We start from the raw sequence: 21,183 nt of genomic DNA on the forward strand, positions 1-21,183 counted from the left end.
CACCATGAGGTCGATTGTACACTTCCTGTTTTTGACCTTTTTTTCTACAACACAAATTACAAACTCAAAAAAAGAATATAACACACACACTTGCAAATAAAATACTGATACGTTTTGGGGACATGGTGGAGACTCCAAAAATGATTTATTTATTATTATTATTAATATTTTTATTTATTTATATATAATAGTTTCCCAAGAGGGCTTTCACATTGATTGAGAATGTCATAGTGGTGAAAAATAGTTCATTCCCATATGAAGAATTTGTTTCTTTCGTTGGTGACAGTCACAGAATCTCGGGCACTTTGAGTGAATTGCAATTTGAAGGTCAGTTATCACTTCTTGTGATGGCGACAATATGTACCGAACTGTGCACTAAAGCGTCCGCTGGACATTTAAAAAGGCAGCGGAACAATAAGCAGCAATGCTCAGTGAAGATTTCCCAGGTGGCGGCGCGGCAACTATAGTTTCCTTTGTGGCCTTTGATGCTTCGCGCCTGATGTTTGGTGAGGGTCGCGATGACATCACTTTCTTGTAATGAAGTTAAGGTGGGTGAAGAGAACAATAACAACATTTTGTTACCAAGCTCTTGTCTAGTTAGTAAACTTAACTGTTACTTCCTGTAGCAAAAGGAAACATTATTTTTACAGCAAGTGATCGCAAAGCCGCAGTTGTTTACGATAATTGATTAGAAGCGTATAACCTCAGGCACCACACGCATTCCGAAAGTGGGAAAAAATTATGGCGCAGTCGAAACATTTCAGTGAGGTGTTTTTTTTTTTTTTCCACCTACACAGAAAAAAATATTTGTAGTGCAAGTCCAGCGCAAAAACAATCTCAACAACATTTACAAGTTCCACTGGGCTTTTTCATAACTTACTGTGGTAGCCAGTCAGTCACTCACCATCCCACTTGGTTGAGCACTCCCTACAAATGAATTTAGATCTCTTTAAATACCCCAAGCCCCTCCCTCCGGGCAAACCATTTAGGCAATCATGGGGTATAATACCAAAAAATAACTTAAGCATGTCAATAAATAATATCTGCAACATATATTAACCATAACAAAAATCCTCCAATCACAATCCATAACTTAATCTCTCAACAACAACAACAACTAATTAAATAATAAACCAAACTACTTTTGTGGTATCGTCCATAGCCATGTGACACTTCAAGCGCGGCAAAAGCGCTATTTAAGCGGGAGTCCGGAAGTGCTTCGGTTTGGTCCAACGTGTTTATTGTCCAACGACCCCGCAGAATGCAGGTGAGCGTTTGCGGTGCGTGTCATGCGTCGCGCGTCGGCACCAACAACCGGGAAAAAGGGTCGAGTCCAGGCGGCAGGTGAGCAGTTTGTGAAAGTGTCGAATTACGGGAGGATATTTGTGTGGGCTGTTTTGACGCGGAGCTCGTCCCGCATGTGCTGCTCCTCTCAGCTCGACGGCAGCGCGCTCCAGTCGGGGGAGTGGCGGACAGTCACAGGCGCTCCGTCACGTGATCTCCCTCCTCCACAAGGTTGACGACGTGCGGCGATCTTAACCGGTAATCCGCCGCAACGTTGGTCTTGCCAGAGCGATGTCGGATCTGGAAACCTGAACTGCTGCAGGGAAGTGTTTTTATGAAGTGATCACCTGTACCAGCCCTGCTCAATTTCCAATCCGAAATCTCAAATTGTGTGGCAGATTAAAACGAATTGATTTAGCGGATTGCAAATATAATTAAGAGCAGTGGTGAGAATTGTGATATGTTGACATTTGGGCGAACGCAACAACACAAACGTTAACTAGCGACTTAATCATGCAAATTGGAAAACAACAGCCGATTTAATTATCGCCCGGTCGGATCGTTGGCGCCAATTAATTACATTGGGCTTATTTATTCAAATTCACACGGCTCGTCCACTGACTAGGCAATTATGCAGGACAGTAACACCCCCACCCCTCACCCCCTTTTATATTCCCACTCCACCCAACCCAAGTAACAGTAATTCTATCCTGGCTTCATTAAGGGGACACGTGTAATAAGATGTTGAGGGGATGAGGCACAAATGAGCTGCGAAAGTGACGGCAAGCATCAGAAAGGTTTATCAGACCATCTTTTCCCTGAGTGACCTGATATGAAACTTCGTCTTAAAAAAAAAAAAAGTTTGAAGGTCCCATATACAAAGGCCATATCATTTGTACAAACATGCAATTGTTTAGTTACTTGGAAAAGGATGTTCAAAACAACCTTGGAATGCTATTGACAATAGAAGATCACAAACACAAAACTGTTAGCTACATGTTCTTGGAACAGGCATTCGAGAGAATGTTGGCATAATCAGCCATGTGCTTTCTTCACCTTGTCTTACAAAAAAAAATACACAATTTGATCATTCATAAATCTCCAATTGTTTACAGTCACTTGGAATTGAGATGTCCAAGGCTGCTTATGCGCAGTGGTGCCAATTGACAACTAATGTTGCATTCAAGCAAGTTGGGATTTATTTTAAGTGTTCCAAAGACGTATTTATACTTTTTCTACTTTTTTATTATGCTGTTTTATGGTAGAGCATACGGAAGACTTTGATGCAGCCTCACAACTGCAAAGAGCGGTTGAAGAAATGGTAGCTATTACACAAACGGCCAGCAGGTGGCAGCAGGGCAAAAGAGATCAACCAGCGCCATGTTGAAAAAAAATCTCTTTTACTCACATTTCTAAATTTGATTTTTGAATAATGATGAAATTTAGCTATATTCTAATGCTAATTGCTGCAAACAGAAACAGAAAGAAATATACCTTTTTTTTATACTGATGAAAGAAGAGACTCTAATCTTTCTTTTGGTAGGTTCTATGCTTTTTAAAGCAATAGAACACAATATTCTGTGAGCCTTGCAAAATCAGTCAAAATCCAGTAAAACAGCCGGGGAGCGAAAGGGATTGCTTCAGTGAAAATGGCTGGGAGTGAATGAGTTAATTGACACAATGAAAAGTAGTCGGTATACAGCTTATGTAGATAAAATGGTCAATTTATTGTTCCCTCAAAAAACCTCAAAACCCAGCCATTAATAGCGAAAACCCCTTGCAACAAAAGTGAGTACACCCCCAAATAAAAATGCCCAAATTGAGCGCAGTTAGTCATTTTTTCTCCCCGGTGTCATGTGACTCGCTATTGTTGTAAGGTCTCAGGTGTGACTCGGGAGCAGGTGTGTTAAATTGGTTATTACAGCTCATATTCTCTCATCGTGGCCACTGAAGGTTCAACGTGGCACCTCAAGGTAAAGAATCTCTGCGGCCAACAAAAAAGCAAATCCTTCTGTTGCTATCCTCCCCCATCACAAGCCAGTATGTCCATCAAAACCGGTCTTAACGTTGGTGTTTAGCGGGACAGCTTCTCCATATAGTTCTATATAGCGCCGTTTGACAAAAGTGTGTCATTGTAAACTGGCGTGAAGGGAAGATGTTTCGGATGGATCCGTCCCAACATCTCATGTGGATACTTGGCAACGGGAGGGCGCATTTGAAGACGGACTTGAAATGGCTCGCAGCCTTGGCAGCCGCGGGACTGCCGCATTCTTTCTTTTCTCACACCAAGACCAAACCTCACAGGGATTCCCGCTTTCTAATTAATAACTAGCATGTGTGAGTGTGTGTGTGTGTGTGCGCGCGCGCTATTTGAAGTCGCACAACCCCGCCTACTCCTCCCCTCCCCAAATCTTTGGAGGCGAATGGCAATCCTGTGGGGAGTCGCATCAGAGGAACATCATTCGGAAAAATTGCGACAGCGACGTGTAGCGACACTTGTTCCTGGGAGATTTTTCTCTTTCCTTTTCTTTTGCGTGTGCAAAATAACAATTATGTCCAAACATGGAAAATTTGGAGCAAAAACGTGTTATCCTCTCCCCCAAGTGGATTAACATAAACACGTAAACCTCCATGTTTTGTTGTTCCTTCATTTTGTTTGATAATAAATTGCCTCTCGCTCTGACGCTATTAATGCGCTTTTTGATCCCACATCTATTTTGCCATGAACTGTAATGAAAATCTTTATGTTTACATTTCCCTCTGGACGAGTCGTATATTTATCCACCGGCTGGTTTCCCCACACAAAGTAGACGGCATCATTTCACATCTTTTAATGCTTTTGTCCTTTTGAAAGATCGTCATTTTGAAAAATCTGTCATCTCAATTTTTTATCAAATTGATACAGCGACACAAAAAAACCCCACATTTCTACCTAAAGAGCAACATATCCCATTGAATTTGTATTTGTATTTGCTTACCAGATGGTGTTACATTTCACCTATTCAAAGCATGCAGCAAACATTTCACACCTGCGGCGCAAAGTGAAAGTAGCCGTCAAATAAAATGATCACAAAGCAACACATTTCAAACCGAAATAAATATGCAATTGAAAACCATTGAAAAGGCCATTTTCATTCTATTTTTAACTTGTATTTATTCATCAGATGGCGTCTCCCCAACATTCAAAGAGCGCCGCACCATTTCACACCGTTCACCGTTTCCTGCAAGGGTGCCTGCTCCTGAAATGACAGAAATAAGTGATCATTTTTGCTAAATCAATATGGCGTTCAGCACTAATCCTTATTTTGAACTCTTTTTTTTTTTGACTGTTAATAATAGCACAATAGATAATACACTCATTTATGAATTCAATTTGATCTTTTTATTTTTTTATATGGTGTGATTTTTTTTCACTTCCCATTTTCTGCAAGGATGTCTCACTACTGGAATGCTAAGCATGATTCACCATGTAAGAAAATACCAAGTGATCATCAACGCAGTTTTTCTTAACATATTAAACATTTTTGAGAATTCTGACTGATACTGCTACATAAAAAAAACAACGCATTTGTAGAAAAATACCACATTTTTGACACCACCTTTATCCTAAAATAAACTCATGCATGCTTTATGATAAGATTTCAATTTGAAAATCTACATTTGTCCAGAAGATGCTGATTTTTTATTTTTTTTACCCATTCAAAGCACGCAGCAAGATTGAATAGCTTTTAACATTTAAACAAAGATATTTTTGCAGACTTATTCTAAAGTAATTAATTAACGGAAACGGAACTCCGCCGTAACTGTAGTACATAATAAAAAGCGGCGTAAGATTCAAACTAAAATCCCCAGAAATGCGACTTTTACTTGACGTGATTAACGCCGCTGACAGCCGACGAGCAGTTGACAATTCCTTCGCTCCTCAAGACAGTCTCCTCTCCACTATATTTAACGCTGTCTAATTACCTGGGGGGGGGGGGGGGGGGCACGGGTAGACCGTGGTGGCTAAATCCCTCTCACCTTTACTGCGCTGACCTTCTCATTTGCAGCACATCTGCTTTCTGTGAAAGGTGATTTGAAATGATGAATTGTTCTCCGATAACGTCAATAGAGGTCTTTTTAGCCATCCTGTAAAAATATCATGTTTAAAAAAAGCATTAACAATGTCACCACTTGGAAATGATGCATGGTGGAAATGACGTTTCAGTGCACCGAAGCAACCGGGTGTAATTTAAAAATGGACCAAAAAAAAACCGCATGTTATAAAAAACTTGCTACGTCGCACATTTGTTGCCATGACTACGCTACTTTTTTTTTAACACTTTTTGTGCATTTAGCATGCTATACAGAAGGTTCCCACCCGTGGTAATGCATGACTTTTTCTCCTTCCTCTTCTTCTTCCTCTATGGTTTTTGACAGTTGGCAAATACTTTTGGTCAGGGCTGGACTAGCCATCTGGCGAACAGGGTAGATGCCCGGTGGGCCAGTGTCTTTTGGAGCCGTTGTAGTGCTTTGCGATTATTATTTTCCTCCATTCAACCCCCAGAGACCAGCCCACAATTTAGAGTGAGCGTCCGTTTACAATATAGAGAGCAAACTGAATCAATAAGCATCAGTGCCAAGGGTGGTCAGGAATTGGGCTCGACCGACGATTTGTGCCAGTCCATCCCTGCTTTTGGTGCATTATCAGTGGAAGGATGGTGACGGCAATGCACAGAAAGTTAACACAATTAGGGAACAGGGATTTGAGGTAAAAGTCCCAGCTCTAATTTTAATATTTACAAATTGCGCCTGAGTATAAGTCGTAGGACCAGCCAAACTATGAAAAAGTGTGCGTTAAAATCCACCAAAATGCATCTGTGACAAATCATGCTTTTCCCATTAAAATGTTACTGTTTTAATGTGTCAATATTATCAGTGGTATTTTTTAACACCTGTATGACAATTAATCAAGTAAAACAAAACAAAACAAATCTTTCCTGGACCTTGACTTATGTAACATTTGAATCTCTGACATCCCGGTGTGCGGGAAACCTCATTTTTATTTTTATTTTTTATGATCTGTGAGCTGAAGGAAGCCACGTTATGTCAGTTAGATGACGAGAACTCCACCAATAAAAAGACTGCATGAAAGAAGTCGCCTCTCTTTAAAAGCTCCAAACGGCTCAAGACCGCCACCCTCCCACGCTGCTGCCTCGTCGGCAGTGAACGCTAGAGGGCGCGCACAACAGCTCTCTCCCGGTCTCTCTCACGTGCACGCATGCAAGCGCGCACACGCGCTCGTTTACAGCCATGATGAGCATGACCTTTTATAGGCTAAGGATGTGAATAAGGCCGCTGAAATAGGTTTAAAGTCTTAAAATACTACATTTCAGCATTTTAAATCATTTTTAATTCGTTGATGATGATGAAAAACTAATAATAATAATAATAATAATTGTTGTAAAAATCAGAACAGTCACAAGAAACGGCAACAATTGTATACATACTGCAAATTGTAAATGTGATCTTAATGTTATATATTTTTTAAAAAAATTGTGAGATTCGCAAGGGCTTTTTGAGTTGGAGCATGATGCATGAATAATAAATAAAATACATGTAAATACAATAATGAAATGCAAAAATAATACTAAATAATAATAATAATAATAGTGATCATGGTGATGATAATGACAACACGACTCATTAGACACATTTAATGCAAAATTCCAGCCTGTTTGAGTTACAGCATATAAGGCAGTTACAAAGTACTACTACTTGTACTACTAGTAATAATAATAGTTAGTATTATTATCATCATAATGTAGTTTTCAGGCTACTCCAATGCTTTTTTTTTTGAGCTGCAACATATTAAATCGTTACTCATTTAATAGCATCTCATACAAATGCCAATATGCAGTGGGTACTCATTTTCAAGGCTATTTGGGGATGCTTTGGTCTTGCGAAGTGCTTCATTTGAATGCATATCACTTCACTAAATCACGTGTAATGTACTTCTAAACCAACTAAGAAATATAGGCATTTAATTGTAGGTGGGCCATTTTAAATATGATTTCTGAAGTGTAGCGTGCGTGCATGTGCATGTGCACGTGTGTCTGTATCACATGACAGCCCGACCCACCGTATTTGCGAGCACACTAATTAACCACCACCTTTTAAAAACCGAGCGTGTCCGTTATAAATAAGGACAAGCGTTCAATTGGAATGATGCGTTTTGATGTCGTAAAAGCGCTCGGTTTTGAACACCGCCACCTCTGCGCGCTCATACGCGCGCCTGTTGACCCAATGAGCAGCGCTGGGGAAGGATGCTGGTGGTGGTGGTGATGTGTGTGTGTGTGGGTGTGGGGGGGGGGGGTCTTTCTCGCTCTTTCTCTCGGATCCATCTCTCCCTCTCCCTCTCTCTCTCTTCAATCTCCTCTTCCTCACTCTTCTTCACTCCTCCATCCGGCCAGTGAGCCCGTCGGAGCTCTCAACTCGTAGCTTGACGAGCCGCGCATAGGATTTCTTACCTTTTTTTTTTTTTTTTTTTGGAAAGAGGGGGTGGTGGTGCAGCGGCAAATTGCTCATTTCCCCACCGCCTCGTGAACACTGGAGTTGCTTTTTTTTCTTTGAGGAGGGGGTCTTGAAAAATGACGCAGCAAAGAAGAACGCAAGTGTCACTAGTAAGTCGAGCCGTCGTTGCGATTTCGCCAGCCGCAACTTGGATGATCTCCCTGCTTGCGCGCGCGCGCACGCGCCGAGTGCACCTGCTGCTCGCGCCGAGACGAGCTCCGCAAGCGAAACCTCAAACTTCGCGTCAGGCAGTTCACGTGTGTGCGCGCGCCGAACGCCGCCTTCTGATTGTTTCGAGCTACAAGTTTCGATGGAAGCGATGCATTGGCAGGTTTCGAACCGCCGAAAGCGAAAAACAAGCAGAAGACAAACGGGCTTCAGTGCGGAAGGGTACATTGGACAGCTGCCCGGCTCGGCGGTGGGGGGGGGGAGCTGTCCGGTCTCCGTGGTGCTGAAAGTGATCCGCTCACTCACTGAATGTCAAAAATTAGGATTATGCTCCCATTTCGGTTTGATCCATTTATAATGGATATACTTCGTTTAGTATTCCGCATCCATTGGTTGTGTCCTGCAGGTATCCCGCGTCGATTCTTGGTTGTCCTGAGTCGTCTTTCCTTTGATGCGATACCACTTACCAGGATTTTTCACGCATTCCGTGTTCGCCATTTAGCATCATGAACCTCTACCCCCCCCCCCCCCACACCGCACATATTTCGAACAACCTGTGCCTTTTCCCAGTGTCCTGCATCTGTTCCTAGAGTCCGTCCATCCATACTCTCTAGTATTTTTGCTATTGATTCCCCAGTTTACGATCTCTATATTTCACCTTTTCTGGGTGAAATACTTTAAGCCCATTCCGAAATCCTTGCATCCCAAATCTATCAGCGGCGTCCCACATCCAATCCGTGTCTTCCGTGCACATCTCCTCGCATGACTTTCTAGTATTTTTTAACCTATTTCCCTCGTATACAGTATCTGCTATCTTGAAGATTTCATCTTTTTCCAGCCAAATTATGCCCATTTACAAAATCCACACCCCCAAACCATTTTTTATTTCATGTCCCATATCACTCCCCGATTTTCCCCCGTCCATCCCTTATACTCGACAACCAGCATTTCACACATTTGCCACTATTCCAAGTTGCCTCACTTCCACTCCCAGTGCTTTGCGTCAATATTCGTCACCCATCTACTATTTTGGATATGTCACCCATTTCTTCTCAACAAGTTCCAGTTTTGTACTTCCACTATCCATAATATTCGCATGACTGCAGTCCATTGCAAAACTATTCCCATTTCCAAAAATCCATTCCAGTTCCCTGATTTTTTTTTTTTCCTCGAGTCCGTTAACCATCACAGCGGCTTCTGTCTATAGTACAAAAATCGCTCCTAAGTAACTTCCATCTCTAAAATCCTGCACCGCACAATATTTGTTTAAAGCATCCTGCACGTTCCGAGTCCATTTCAAAAGACCTTCCCCCCTCCCGAAGCCATCCACAGTATCCCCGTGTCCATTGTACTGTATCGCCATTATTTCCACTTTCCCTGCATACCGAACTACTCCTTTGCATTCTGCACTTATTCCTTGTATTCACATCCATTCCGAGTGTACTGCCCGGCAATAAACCATGCGCCTATTCCCAAAATCCCGCATCCGGTCCGAGGAAGCACAACTTGTATATTTGAGTATACGGCGTCCTGTATTTTCAGCATTCAACATCAGAATTTCAAATTCTCCATCCAGCGTGAGTGCATTTTCTTTTCCCAGCATCCTGCACCCATCCTGCAATATTTCAAGAACACTTTAAACCACTTCAGTATCTCGAAGTCATCTGTTGCATCTCATATTCTTCTATTAGTTCCCAGTATAATGTGATCTTTAATTACTGCGTCCACAAAGTACATTCTGTAGAGTAAATTTGACTATTAAGAATGGGACCAAATAAGACTCAGTTTTAGGGTAACATTTACACTTGGAAGAAAGTAAAAAATTAAATAAATAAAAAAGTGACTCAAGGGTGGAGGAACGAACTCATGATCTTTAGCTTGATCTACTCCCTGAGCCACGCAGCTCCTGCTTTCTGTTAGTATATCGCTCGTGTCAGCTGCAGCTGATTCCATGATTCCATGGACTCTTCCAAGTTCCAAGAGCTCTCTAAGAGACCAAAGACAACGTTTTTGGTCTCTTAGAGATAAGCAAACAGTAGAGTGGGGGTAAAGCTCAGGTGGTAGTGTGGCAGTCTACCAAGCTGAAGGTCATGAGTGCGTTTCTCAACCCTTGAGTGACTTTTATTTATTAACTTTATAATGTTGCTCTCTTCGTAGTGTAAATCTTAAGCCTACTCTAAAACGGAGTCTATTTGGCCACTATCTAAAGAGAGTCAAATTTACACTACAGGATTTAATGTGCAGCACCAACACATTTTCCTTATATCCCATGGACCGTATCGGCGACATTTCTGGCCTCTTGCATCCCATATTCAGCCTCCAGAAGATACACTCTAAAAACACTTGGGTCAAAAATAACCCAAACATGGGTCAAAAATGGACCGATCCTCGACTTGGATCAATGTGACCCAACTCAAGACATGAGTCTTTTAATGTAAAACTCATAAATATTGGTCAGATCCTTTATTTGGGTCAATTTTTGTTGTTTTTATATAAAACAACCCGGAAAAGTGGATCGGTCCATTTTCGTTACTTTTGACCCGAGTGTTTTTAAGAGTGTCCTGTCTAGCACCCCTTTGTGTACATCCAGCACGTACGGATTTCGACACCCCAATATAAATTTCCTGTATTTTCCCCCCGGTAGTGTTTCCCCAGTACTCTGTGTGCTGTATTTCATCTCACGCACCAGCTTCAGCCTCCTTTGTCACTGCATTCAGTATTCCATCCTGATTTCCCAGTAATATATTTCCATCCAGGGCCATGATTATTTCCCAGTATTCGGTATTTTGTATGTTTTCTCAGCATCTACTCGCTTCCACATATTTTCCCAACACAATTCCTCGTACCCTTTTTCCTCCACGCAGCACCAACTAACTCTTAGCCTCCATCATCCCTAACACCCCCCGCTATCTTGCGTCCCATTCGTCTCCGGGCTGTGGCAGCACGGATCACTCGCCACTTTACGATATTGCAGTTGGCTGGAGGAGCAGTCGGCTGCCACTTATTGTCTCGGGAAGTGCCTTGCTGCAGAGAGGTGTATTACTCCCCTAAGCGGTGAAATGTGCGCGTGCGTGTATAGTTGCGGTGCGGGTGTTAGCGGATCTAACGGTGGCCCCGTGCGTCGTCTTTTTCCGCGTGTCAAGTTAGAGGAGCCGGATAATGAAAGTGACATTTGAGAGAAGCCGCTGATTAAATCCGCGGCGTTATTACAAGATCCGAGTGCTGCCGTTGTGATGTAAAAAGATGCGCATTGGTTTAGGAGACTGTGAATAAAAAGCGTATTCCGGTCGCCTCTTTACAACAAAAGCAGTTCCTTGTGAAGTCTTTGTAAATTGGTCATTAATTAGTTTAACGTTGTGTACAAAAAAAATAATAAACCGGCAGGAACTTATTTGATAAGAACAGTCTCGCCGCCAAATAGTGAGCTTGCGTTCAGCTGCAGTGCTTTGCCTGCTACATGTAGCGGTGTAGCTCATGAATAAAACATGTTGTAGTTGTTTTAGACTCTCACTTAGGCTCCCTTAACAGAAAAAAGGGTTACATAAGGCCGTCGCCAAATAGTGAGCCCACGCTCAAATTGCTTGAAAAGTCCTTTCTAAAAGCGCCGTCATTGTATAAATCACATTTATTTGACAGCTGAAACTTATTTGCTAAGAACAGATAAAAGGGAACCTGGTGCTTGCCAAATAGTGAGCTTGCCTTTGGCTACATTTCTTTGCCTGCTATGCATAGCAGCGGAGCTGATGAATAAATAATGTAATAGACTTTAGTTGTTGTTGATTTTCACTAAGACTCATTTAATGGTATTTAACAGAAGAAGTGGCTCTAGCCAACTTGCCAAATACTGAGCTCGCACTTACAAATATTGAGTTGAAAAAAGTAATAATATTGCGAGTTCCACCGTCCGATGCAATGCTTTGACTCGTATACGCTGTAGGGCAAATTATGAATAAATATTACTTTATTTAAACTTTTACAAAAGAAAAGTGAACATGTGTCCGTAGCCAACTGCCATATAGTGAGCCCCACAAAAATAGTTGAAAATGAAATCACACATATTAGGCAGTTATGTAAACGAGTGAGGCAATTTGAATAGAAGTGCAAAAGTGACCTTGTGCTTGCCAAATAGTGAGCTTGTTTGTGTGTTCTTTCCTCATTTAAAACAACACATTTTGAGCACACAAGGGCTATGTGCAGTACCATATAACTATAAATCTACACTATAAAATATATAACATAATAAAGTCCATTCGTATCACTTGGTACATCCATTAAGGGTTTACAAATACGTTATTAACGCTTTATAAATTGTAAATAAAAAGTTCTGCCCAAATCAACGTTACATTTTGTTTAGTCTTTAAAGCTTAGGTAGCCACTTAGGCATTTATAACTATAGTCAAAGGGAACATCAGAGCGGCGCATATAAAAGATAATATATGAGGTACAACCTTTTATAACTAACGTTTTAAAAAGTATTATACTTTTTATGAGCCCTTGAGGGGAAATTCACTTTAAACTGCTGCATAGTGTAAATATTTTGTGTTGCACACCACACAGTGAAGCAGACAATGCGCATGCAAGGAAAGATGGATGTTGGTGGGTGGGGGTGGAATGGGGACAGGGTTTGGTGCTGTGCTCAAGGGCACTTCGGAATTATTCAGTAATCTTTATGGACCTTATTATTTTGAATATGTATTTATTTTCTATCAGTTTGTAGTTGCTAATTAATTTAGCATTGTGTATTTTGATTTATTATATTTATTTTAGATTTAATTTAAAAAATGTTTTTTCTAAAAAGCAATTTTTATCTGACGAGCAAGTATTTATAAGTTATTAACTCATTTATAAACTCTTAATTACACTAATTTCAATCATGGCACTCAGCTTTCTTGTTTGATATCTTATTTATTTCATTGTATTTATTTATTTAAAAAAAACTTCAGAAAAATCTGTTTTCATGTAACAAGCAAGTATTAATAACAAGTTATTAACATGTTTACAAGCTCTTGTAACAAATTGTAACATCGCACCCATCTTGTAAATCTAGTTAAAAAAATAAAATTCTAACAATTTTTTTTTTTAACCCTGTCTACTTAAATTTTGAGGTTATTAATTTACAATTTGTCCCTCTCTGGTTTAGGTCTCCCACTCGGACTAATGGACGCTGCGCCGGACGCCCTCGCCACTATGGAAGGCCCTGCCGAGTGACCTTTAGCGCCAGCAACCTTTTGTTGACCATCTGAGGAGCCGAGAGAGTTTCTGCTGTCAAGCAAACAAACAAACAAACAAACAAACAAGAGCATCGAGGATGTGGAGGAGATCCGAGGAGATGCCGACAGATGTGTGGATGTCCTTGCTGCTGGTGTGGATTACTTCGCTCCCCTACGTGTCAATGATCCCCATCGGAGGCGCCGAGACCGCGGCCGGTCCCGGCGAAGGACAGCGACTGCTGAGCCGAGCCAAGAGAGGATGGGTTTGGAACCAAATGTTTGTGCTGGAAGAATTTTCTGGACCCGACCCAATCCTGGTTGGCAGGGTGAGTGGCGGCTTTTGTCATCGGTTATATTAAGCTCGCTTATCGTGCGGGAACATTAATTCGGACGTTTGAATGCGCTCCCTCTCTTCGTCTCCCGCCGGACGTAGGGAGAATTTCTGGTTGTCATGGGGAAGCTAAGATATGGGAAGCGCTTAAATGCTTCTTTGGCCATGATTAAATTCTCCACCATGTCCTTCATAATGCAGGAACTGAACGAGGCTAACCCTACAGCGACGCTAAGCTTTGTTTACATTACTAGCAAGTGGGTAAAACAGTTTAGTAAAGGTTGGTTTATGTTCTCAAAAACGACTAAAGTGCCTATTTACAGTCTGGAAGTGAGGCTTGTTTATATTACTGAAAAGCTAGTAAAATGTGGCTAACGTTGCCAACAAGCAAGTAGAGCGTAGCTAAGGTTGTGTTACTCTCGAAAAGTGAGGAAAACAATCGCTACAACTGACTCATGTAAACCAAAAGCGCTAAAATGCAGCTAAGGCTGGTTTGTGTTCCCAACAACTCAGTTGAACATAGCTAAGGTTGGCTAACATAGCTTTAGGTTGGCTAACGTTGCCGACAAGCAAGTAGAGCGTAGCTAAGGTTGTGTTACTCTCGAAAAGTGAGGAAAACAATCGCTACGGCTGACTCATGTAAACCAAAAGCGCTAAAATGCAGCTAGGTTTATATTCCCAAAAAGTGAGCTAATGTAGCTAATGCTGGTTTGTGTTCCCAACAACTCAATTGAACATAGATAAAGTTTGGGTCAATAAGAAATAAGTGCAATGATTTGTGTTCCTGAAAAGTGAGTAAAGTGCAACTCTGGTTGGTTTATGTTTCCAACAAGTGTGTGACACTTTAAATTCCCAACAAAGTAGGTTAACTGTTGGTTTATGTTCAAAACGGGTGAGTAAAATGATAATGATGATCACCAAAAAGCAAATAAACCAAATTTACACGTGCACATGTCCCCAAAAAGCAAAACAAATTGTTTAGCTCCCAAAAAGTGATTTTCTATATATTGTCTTCATTTCATAGAATTTGATGAGAAGGTATTCTCATCTGAGCTGTTATATCGGGGCAAAATGTACTCGTCATTGCGCGCTAGCGTTCCGTGGTGGGTCGTTGTCTTCCACTGCGGAGCAGGCAAAACCGCGAGCTAATCCTGCGGATCAGGCCACCTGTTCCCTGGCCCGCCTGGAGGTGTCAGGCCGGCCAAGGCAGCTTGTTCACAGCTCGTTTCAGGGCCTCACCTGCGGGGGGAGTCGGCCCGGCTGGCACGTAGCGTTTCACTTGGCCCGGGTTGTTCATCATAACTGGCGGCGTCCATTTTCTTCTCCCGTTTGCCGCGCTTCAACCTGCGCCCGCGCCCTTCGGCCTCGCTCACTTTTTCGTCTCTTTTCCGCAGCGTCGTCATATGGTCGCATCAATTAAACATTGGCCGCCATGTGGGACTCGCACCTGTGTGTCTGTGTGTGTGTGTATCTCTCTGTCTGCGTGGATTTGTGTTACCCTTTAAATACGGTGCAAACACAAGAACGCTGTTAAGTGGCGCATTAATTTTTTAGGGCCAGTCAATTAAGAAACCTCGGATGGCTTTGACAATGGCTGCTCGTTACAAGGAGGGGACTAACAAACAAACAAATGAATGCCCAAGGACGCTTTTAGTTTGCCAGACAGTCTTGGATGTGCTAGCTTAGCATTGCTATGATTAATTTGTATAATATCAAGTGCTTATGCGTTTTTACAAGAATGAGGCAACATATGGGATTAAAACAACTTTAAAGAGTTTCAAGGAAAACTAAACACTGCTTACATACTCACTACTTGTCCCCAAGTTGCTGACTCAACGTCACTTTCTGGCTAAGCTAGCTCATATTGACCTCACATTGACTGTGACTGCATGCAGACTACAAACCATTTACTGGGTGACTACAAACCACTTAGCTACTGGTTGACTACGTATACACCACCTACATATTGACGACATGACACCGACACTAAGTCTGCTGACTGACGAGACGCTACCTACATACTGGCAACACGCTACCGACTGGCTGACTGCACATCACCGACATGTCGACTACGCTCCGCCTACACGCTGACTGGACCAAGATTTTGGTGGACACAAAGAGCTTAGTAAGTGTGCTTTACTAGCGTTTGTTGGCTGCGGCGTGAAATTCTCTGCAGACTTTGAAGAGGGGGTGTACAAAAAAAAAACCCCCACAAAAAACGTGCAGTTGCATTGGGAGTCATGGCGGCTGTTGTTAAGTCTCCGGGCTTTGGCATTAAACATTCAACAGGACCTGGCGAGAACTGGGGCATGTAAGTGGACGGAAAAAGACTTTTAGATTTTTAGATTTTTGCAAGGTGATAATGATGAGGATTAAGAGCAAGGTGAAGTGCTCATCACGACTAAGTTCAGTATGAAAAGATGAGCCGGCCGGCACTGCGTTTTGGTTTAAGAGCATTTTATCTCACACTTCCTCCTTCAGTGACGCTCACGCTCAATTAAGACTCAAATAGAATGGCACTCAGTGGAGGGCAGACCTCCACCAACTTTTAATAAGAATGAGGGGAAGGGGGGGGGGGGGGGGGTCGTATCAGTGTTTCTACAATTGGCAGTGTGATGTATACGGACGCCGGTCGCCATGCACGCACACGCACATAACACAATACAGTACAACAAACACAATAACAGAAGTCATTTTGTGTGGTAAATAGAGGGCGGCACAAGACTACCTGGTTTACCAATTTAGATTAGGACCAGGTTGTGGTGGTGGGAATTTGAGGCACAACACCTCTGCCATAATATGCCGTATTTTTGTTTGTTTGTTTATTTGCCCAGTTGCTAGTGTGCAGTGTGCTTCCGAGTTCATGGAAAATTGCGTAAAGATAAGTTGGACTGAACTCTACCATTTGCGTTCTGAGCTGAGGGGGGCACTGCTATTGTGACTCAAAAGAATATTAGAATAACAGAATAAAAAAAAATACAGCCAGCTAGATATACAGCTAGCTAGCTATTTAACCAGCTAGCTGGGTAGATAGCTAGTTGGCTAGCTAGCTAGGTTGATAGGCAATTAGCTAGCTAGCTAGCTAGCTACAAGATAGATAGATAGATAGATAGATAGATAGATAGATAGATAGATAGATAGATAGATAGATAGATAGATGGATAGAAAGGCTGGGTATCGATTCAGATTTCCAAAAGCGATTTCATTCGATTCACGTTGATTTTCAATTCAGTTAAGGATTCCATACAGTACCAATTTTACTTTTATTTGGAAGACATTCTCAGAAGTACCAATGTTGCAAATAGTAGAAACTTCTTTCTCTTACTTGGAGCATTAGTAAAGATATGAATATTTATATATATATATATATATATATTTCTTTATTTATTATTGAATCTAGTTAGTTAGATAAAACATTGACATTAATCATGTATATTTTATTAAACATGACCTGATCAAAACAAAAAAATTAAATTTAAATCAATTACAACTACAACGCTATATAAATTAAGTGGGGAAAAACAACATTCAGATTCCTGTGACTGTTTTTATGCTAAGGTTCCAGTGGTTAATAAATAAATTTAAAAAAAATTGACATAAGAGCCACAGTCATAGCGCATAATTATGCATCCACATCCACCAATTACTGCCAAATGCATGCACTTCGTTTAATGTGGCAGTAATGCACCAAAAGCAACTGCAAGCAAAGAAGAATTCATGCATTACCGCCAGTGGCCTTCTTCATAGCCATAGGTATCTATGCTAAGGAAAGGGGCGCTAATGAACCAAAAGTTTTTGACAACCATCAAATGGAAGTAGAAGAAGTAGTCTGTAGTCTTGTGTAAGTTATAGTGTAGTATGACTTTTCAATAATGATAATGATGATGATAATAAACTGCATTGAATTTATAAAATTTTGGATTTAATTTTGGCTGTAACCTAACAAAACATGGGAACAAGTGAAGCACTGTGACTACTTAGTGGATGCATCTGGTTCCTGGAGGATGACATTAGGACTCAACTATTTCCATGCTGGTGAAGTGACTGGGGGACAGTACTAGTGCAACTCAAATGTCGATTGCATTTTTATCCAGACTTGGACCGCAATGTACTGTAATCCTCTCGGCACACACAGCACTCTTTCCCTGCTAGGCCTTTGTGGAGGTAATAAAATGTGCTGCCTGGGCTGAGCTTTAATTACACATGCGTTCCCTCAGTCTGCTCTTGCGACATCATCATGGCGGCTATGCGGGAGATTGGGCGCCATCGATTTTTAGCAGCGTGTCATTCACAGCCTTCTCACCCTGCACAGATCATTAGCATAAATGTAAGGGGGGTGGGGGGGGTTATGAGTATGTGTGTGTGTGCGTGTGTGTGTGTGTAGGTGTGTAGGTGTGTAGACGAGGGAAAAGGACGGCCGTGAGGCGTGACAGCACCTACCCCTCCTACACTACCTCTCGTCTCATTTCCGATGTTCTTCTTCAGCTTGCTGTCTTCCTGACATTGTGATGCGGTATGAGAGGCCAATGTGGAGTGCTACTTCTTTTTGGGGAGGGGGAGGGAGGAAGAGGGAGAGGGTGAGGGTGAGGGAGGGAGAGAGAGAGAGGGAGAGAGAGGGAGAGAGAGGGAGGGAGAGAGAGGGAGAGGGAGAGGGGGGAGGGAGAGAGAGAGGGGGAGGGAGAGAAAGAGAGATAGAGATAGAGGGGGAGAATTTAAAGGAAGACTTATTGAGCCTTTTTCGCTCACCTGTTTTCTGAGCCATGATTTGTCGTTACCTACTTCCTCAGCACAGGTGGTGATGTCATCTTCAGTCGACAGTAGGTGGAACACTCAGTTTTTAAAGATATCAAATGTACGTGAAAAATAATGAAATTAATTCTGGACAAAATATTAACTCTCTACTGCTGAAAATGGCTGAATGAGTCAAGTATCCCTTTAAACTCCAACATTGGATTTTCCTCCCAAATTTGATTTTAAATTAATTTGAGGATTATATGACACTTGTTATTTTCTAATACACTTAAAGGACCTTTACCATGTGTCAAAAGTATATGATACATGGTACGCTATCTCACCATCCACATATGACCTTTGGGTCTCACGTTTTGGGGTATTTGGCCAAATTGTGTGTTTTTCCAGACATAATTCCCATCAGGCCTTTGATTGGTCAAAACGTCCTTATAGATAATGGTTATAGAGTCTTAGAGAACTTTTCCAGAAATAACTTTCTACGGGCTTCTGATTGGCCAGAATTGCCTTAAAGTATCTTTTTATGCTGGAAAGTCCTCTTGATTTGTCTCGTATAGCAATACGTCTTAACTTTTGTACTAAAACAAGACTTGCAAAGTGTTTAAACCTCTCTTAGCCATACTTTTTCCCGCATTCAATCAAAGCTGCTTCTGTTATTCCAAAGTACGCGTGCAGCCGCGTTTCGTTTGGCCATTAAAAGTCAACGCTCCGCTCGGAAACAAAAAGACAAACAGCGAGCAAATGGCTGCGTTTGCAGCATAGACAAATCCGATTTGTGTTCTCTTTGTAGCCAATTAATGGCGGCTGGCGCGTGAATATTTCACACAAGTTTTTTTCCCCGACTCTCCTTCAGAGCTCCATCGCTTAGCGAGGGAGGATTGATAATGATTGCGTTTCAGCCTGCCGAGTCGTGCGGAGCACATTGTTCAGGCCTTTCATCCGCCGCTGATAATCAACCATTAGCATTCATCAATTCGCTCGACGGCAATACAGCTTTGATTATTGATCCTGCTGGGACGTGTGCATAGCTTGACAGTAAAAGAAAAATCCCTATAAAAATACAAAGTCATTTAAAAAATGTTTAATTTAAAATGTCAAAAAATGCGTATTGACTGTCCATTTATCCACTTTCTTTACTGATTTCTATAGGGAAGAACATTTTTAATACGTTTAAGAAGGAAAAAAAATCTAATCAGCGCAAAAAAAGTACAATTAATTCTAAAGTCTAAAGTCCTTGTTTACGTAACATGCATCAGAAAAGTACAAAAAAAGTACATATAGTTTCTTGTCAAGCGTAAACTCTGCACTCTTGTCTGTAATAAAACAACAATAGTGTAAGAAAATGATTACTTCTAGCGAGTAAAATCTCAGTTCTTTATTGTGACAAAAGAAGTAATTTTGTCAGAAAAGAAAAAAAAACGACGTCATTTTTTCTAATGAATAACCACAAACAAGAGAAAACATAAAAGAAAACAATGTAATAAGAAGCAAAAACAAACCTAATTTCGTATCCCTATTGTAGCCACCTGGCTATGCTAAAGCCATTTCCCCATTTCCCTTCGTTCTGCTTTGTCTCCCATTGTCCAATCCAGCGTCGGTGATCAGGTGATAAGAGATCAGCGCTCGGATTTATCGCTTCCCTTTCTGCGCTGTTTATTCATATTTAACAGATGTTCCCTTTTCGAAGAGATCTTAATGACTCGCTGAGATAAAAGTCAACATTCCGAGGCTCTTTGTAGCTTATCTTCGCCCGCGAGCAGACATCACACGGCCGGAAACCAAGATGTAGGACGCCAAGTCTATAAATACTGCGTCTGTAGACTTTTGGTAAAGCAGCATGTGGCTCGCAGCCCGATGTTATTCTAAAAGGTATGCTCTGTTCCCACAAACTGCTAACAGTTGTATGCTAGTCATCATGAGGCGGCACCTGTTAAGTCCCTTATTTTCTCATCTACAACATTTAGAGTTAGTGTACTTTCTAAAAAAATAAAATAAAATAAAAAATGTTTCCAAAAATTGAAGCCACACCCCCTTTCGACCCTTTCTAATCTCTACTACTGCAACCATGGCTGATCCGAGCTCATTTTTTGCTTCTGCCTGTGATTGATGGATGTGCGAGTGGGAGTTAAGGAGACTATTAGCATTATCGCCTGTGATTGATAGTCATTATGACACACAAATTAGCGTCGCCTTGGCCAGCGATGTAATGTGCTCTGGATTATAGTCGCAGGTTTCCCAGAGGCTTGACTCCCTTTTTATTGCCTTCTGAATGCAGACGGGCGGGGGAGAATGCCATCAGTGAGTGTTATTATTTTTTTTTTTTCTTCTCCTTTTGCTTTTCTCACATCCACGACATCTCTTTCTGGCACCCAGCTGTGTAATCTTTGTATCCGCTGCCTTTAGATCTTCCTTCCTACCTCTTGTGTGATTTAAAGGGAAATAACCTCCCTGATCCTCTGCCTCCTTTTTTTCCCCGAGGCTGTGTGGCCTATTGCCCGTGCCGCCGGGGGGCCATTCTATCAGCAAAGTGTCATAAAACAGCGGACCACCAGGCAACAATTGAACTGTTGGGACCAGATTAGTGTGAATGCAGTCGACAAGGTCTGTTCTGGCAAAAACAATAGCAGCTCCTGACACACCTCGTCTAAAGCAGAAAGCTGCCTCGTGATCATAAACATACTATTGTTTACAGGAGCACGTTTTAAAAATAACCTTGAATAATTACTCAGGTGATTTCACCTGGTCTGGTGACTTTCCACTGCATCCTCTTTTCATTTCTAACAGTGGAGAAGAATGTGTAGAATAAGGAACATTCAGCCCCTGTAGCCATTTTCACTTGCAATATGAAGTTTGGTGAGCAAATCCATCACGAAACACGGCCTGAAAATA

The 21,183-nt window shown here is 41.6% G+C and overlaps 1 protein-coding gene across 3 annotated transcripts in view; it reads left to right on the forward strand.

Annotated features, from left to right (window-relative positions):
• The first annotated feature begins 1,208 nt into the window (after window positions 1-1,208).
• The window catches only part of cdh8 (cadherin 8), a 138,756-nt gene continuing 118,781 nt past the window's right edge, over window positions 1,209-21,183 (forward strand). The window contains exons 1-3 of one of the 3 annotated variants that reach the window (XM_086071363.1): window positions 1,209-1,344; window positions 1,437-1,542; window positions 13,145-13,540. In XM_086071363.1, the coding sequence (XP_085927489.1) occupies window positions 13,313-13,540 (228 nt within the window). In that variant the 5' untranslated portion in view covers window positions 1,209-1,344; window positions 1,437-1,542; window positions 13,145-13,312. Of the gene's footprint in view, window positions 1,345-1,436; window positions 1,543-7,699; window positions 7,947-13,144; window positions 13,541-21,183 lie in introns of those variants that run through there. The other 2 variants (XM_086071364.1, XM_086071362.1) reach the window with 2 other exon arrangements.

The sequence above is a fragment of the Leptonotus elevatus genome, chromosome 3 (assembly GCF_054856555.1).
Source record: "Leptonotus elevatus isolate MCC_2025b chromosome 3, RoL_Lele_1.0, whole genome shotgun sequence".
In the NCBI taxonomy this organism is placed as follows: Eukaryota; Metazoa; Chordata; class Actinopteri; order Syngnathiformes; family Syngnathidae; genus Leptonotus; species Leptonotus elevatus.